Source organism: Aplysia californica, unplaced genomic scaffold (genome assembly GCF_000002075.1).
Source record: "Aplysia californica isolate F4 #8 unplaced genomic scaffold, AplCal3.0 scaffold00756, whole genome shotgun sequence".
NCBI lineage: Eukaryota > Metazoa > Mollusca > Gastropoda > Aplysiida > Aplysiidae > Aplysia > Aplysia californica.
In genome coordinates, this window is record NW_004798026.1 from 282551 (window position 1) to 286418 (window position 3868).

At 36.7% G+C, this 3868-nt stretch overlaps 1 protein-coding gene across 1 annotated transcript in view; it reads right to left on the minus strand.

Annotated features, from left to right (window-relative positions):
• LOC101861990 (protein arginine N-methyltransferase 3) overlaps positions 1-3868 on the minus strand; it is a gene marked incomplete in the record, with an annotated part of 15907 nt that overhangs the window by 395 nt on the left and 11644 nt on the right. The window contains 2 exon segments of the mRNA XM_005109223.3: positions 541-628; positions 2010-2147. Coding sequence (XP_005109280.2) covers positions 541-628; positions 2010-2147 — 226 coding nt within the window.

Consider the following 3868-nt stretch of genomic DNA (forward strand, 5'->3'; position numbering starts at 1 on the left):
GAGAGACAACAAGGCACGTTGGTACAGAGGTCGGTTTTGTCTACAGATCTATTCCAGAGTAACATAAGTTTATATGTGAAGGTATTGTCTACAGATCTATTCCAGAATGACATAAGTTTATATGTGAAAGTTTTGCTGCCTGTGGGGAAGAGATTTCATGAGGCCAGGTGTGCGATGTGGTTCTAGAAATTTACACTCCACCAAATATTTGTCCATGCAGCCTGTGTGACGTAAACTGATTGTCTTTCTTCCCCTTACACTGAGAGGGAGGGCTGTGGGAGCTGAACAGCAAATAAATCTGTTAAAAAATCAGAATCAGGGTGTTGCAATCATATTTTCATAAAATTGATAATCAAAACTAGTAAGACCTACTAGTCGGGATCTCCAACCACCCACACGGCAGAAACAACGAGAAATAAGTTCAGTTTTAGTAAGGTTTTACGGCGCTTGCAACTGCGTAAGAACAAGAAAGAAAAAACAGAAACAACATATCAAAAACAACGTATCAAAAACAAAGCATCAAAAAGCAAACAGACTGACCGGCGGTCACTGGCACAGGTTTGGGTAACAACATGACGGCCTGCTCCCAGTGGGTCGGCGTCACCTCGGGCCCCGTGCTGAAACTGATCTGTAACACAGGGAGAGAAAAAATATATCTGTGATGTGATGTCACAATAGACATCTAACACAACAGACATCTAACAATAGACAGAAATATCTGTGCTGTGACCATACAATAGACATCACAGTTACATGTAACACAAGTACAAATACAATAGACATCACAGTTACACGTAACACAAGGACAGAAATATCTGTGCAGTGACATCGCAATAGACAACACATAAAACTATAACTACAGAACAGGAGAGGCAATAAAACTATAACTTTAAATACTGAACAGGAAAACCAATAAAACTATATAAAACTGAACAGGAGAGCCCATAAAACTATAACTAAAAAAACTGAAGAGGAGAAGAAATAACAACAATATAATACTGAATAGAAGAAACAATAAAACTACAACAATATAATACTGAATAGAAGAAACAATAAAACTACAACTATAATACTGAATAGAAGAAACAATAAAACTACAACTATAATACTGAACAAGAGAAACAATAAAACTACAACTATAATACTGAATAGAAGAAACAATAAAACTACAACAATATAATACTGAATAGAAGAAACAATAAAACTACAACTATAATACTGAATAGAAGAAACAATAAAACTACAACTATAATACTGAACAAGAGAAACAATAAAACTACAACTATAATACTGAATAGAAGAAACAATAAAACTACAACTATAATACTGAATAGAAGAAACAATAAAACTACAACTATAATACTGAATAGAAGAAACAATAAAACTACAACAATATAATACTGAATAGAAGAAACAATAAAACTACAACTATAATACTGAACAAGAGAAACAATAAAACTACAACTATAATACTGAATAGAAGAAACAATAAAACTACAACAATATAATACTGAATAGAAGAAACAATAAAACTACAACTATAATACTAAATAGAAGAAACAATAAAACTACAACTGTAATACTGAATAGAAGAAACAATAAAACTACAACAATATAATACTGAATAGAAGAAACAATAAAATTACAACTATAATACTGAATAGAAGAAACAATAAAACTACAACAATATAATACTGAATAGAAGAAACAATAAAACTATAACTATAATACTGAATAGAAGAAACAATAAAACTACAACAATATAATACTGAATAGAAGAAACAATAAAACTACAACTATAATACTGAATAGAAGAAACAATAAAACTACAACTATATAATACTGAATAGAAGAAACAATAAAACTACAACTATAATACTGAACAGGAGAAACAATTTTATAAAACTATAACTACAGTACTGAACAAGAGAAGCAATAAAACTATAACTACAGTACTGAACAGGAGAGACAATAAAACTATAACTATAGTACTGAACAGAAGAGTCAACCTTTTTCTGGCAGCCAGCAGCGAAGTCTGTGATGAAATAACCGACCACTGCGGTAACAGTAGCATCTTTGACACATCGGAGACTGAAGTCTGCAGCAAAGTCAAGCTCCGACACTTTGCAAGTCATTACATCAATGTCCTGTGTGTGAAATGGAGACAATCGAAACGAGAGACCTGATTAAAAGAGCCAAAAAAGCTCTCGCAAGGAATCATCTTCATCACTATCATCATATTGTCACCAACATCATCACTATCATCATATCGTCACCATCATCATCATCACTATCATCATATTGTCACCATCATCATCATCACTATCATCTTATCCTCACCATCATCATCATCACTATCGTCATATTGTCACCGTCATCATCACTATCATCATATCGTCACCATCATCATCACTATCATCATATTGTCACCATCATCATCATCACTTATGTCACAATCTTCACCATTCTAGTAAACTGTAAGCACAGTTTTGTCCCTATAGATGTATCTCGTTTTGTCTCTATAGATGTGTCTCGTTTTGTCTCTATAGATGTGTCTCGTTTTGTCTCTATAGACGTGTCTCGTTTTGTCTCTATAGATGTGTCTCATTGTGTCTCTATAGATGTGTCTCGCTTTGTCTCTATAGATGTGTCTCATTGTGTCTCTATAGATGTGTCTCGCTTTGTCTCTATAGATGTGTCTCATTGTGTCTCTATAGATGTGTCTCGCTTTGTCTCTATAGATGTGTCTCGCTTTGTCTCTATAGATGTGTCTCGTAAAGCTCAAAGAGTCATTTCTACCTAATCTCAAAGGCATGCAACATTCAAAAGAAAACAAAATGAAGACATGGGTACATCAAACAGACTCTTCCATGGGGAACAACTCCACGACACTTTGACAGCAATATACAGGCAAATCTGAGAGGTGCTCATGCTGTTATTTATATTGTCCTTGTTGTTTTTTGTATTCTTGTTTTTGTATTGTTGTTGTTGTTGTTGTTGTTGATCTAGTAAACTTTGAGCGGGGGCTCTCGTGGCCTAGAGGTTAAGGTGTTGGCCTCTCATTCAAAAATCCCGGGTTCGAATCCTGTAGCGACCGAAAAATTTTCTTCTCTAAAATTGTCTCCTTTCACCTCCTTTCCTGCTCTCTAGCAATGTTCTGTTGTCTGCTTTCATTTCCACTTTCTGCCCCCACCCCCTCACCTCCTTTGCCCCCTCCTCTGGGCTCCTGTCTCTTTCTGCAGCCTTTCTACTGCTACTCCTTGGCTCCTCCTCACTGCTGTCTTTCTGCCACACTCCTGATCTTCTGGTAGGAAAGATCTACACCTAGCCTTCTCGGACAAGGGCGAAAAATCTCGGAGGGCCCGTGTGCAAGTTGCGCACATTAAAGATCCCTTGGTGGTCTAAAATCGATAAGAGTAGGCTTCGGCCGCCACCCGTGCAAAATTCAAAATTTCCTACCAACTGAAAATATTAGGTGTGTCCCGCACGCTCATATGACCTTATGCAGTTGCGAGCGCCGTAAAACACTTTACAAAAACAAAAAAAAGACTTTGAGCATGTTGAGAAAGGAGGTGGTCTTCAACTGATGCTATTATTAGTACCGGTATTCATTTACAACACCACATTTGCTACATCCTGATGAGTAAGTCGACAGCACAAGGAGAGGCACAGTCAGTGTCATGGATGGTCTTCATCAATCTGACACAAGGTTGTTGTTGTTGTTGTTGTTGTTATCGATCCAGCAACATCTGGGCTCTCGCCCTTCTGTCCAATGCCATGTAGTGATAAGTGCAGGTTTGCTGCAGTTGCTGTAATGTTCCGTAGAGTGTGTTGTCAAAGTTAGGTCTCGGAAGGAGAAGGGTAGCTC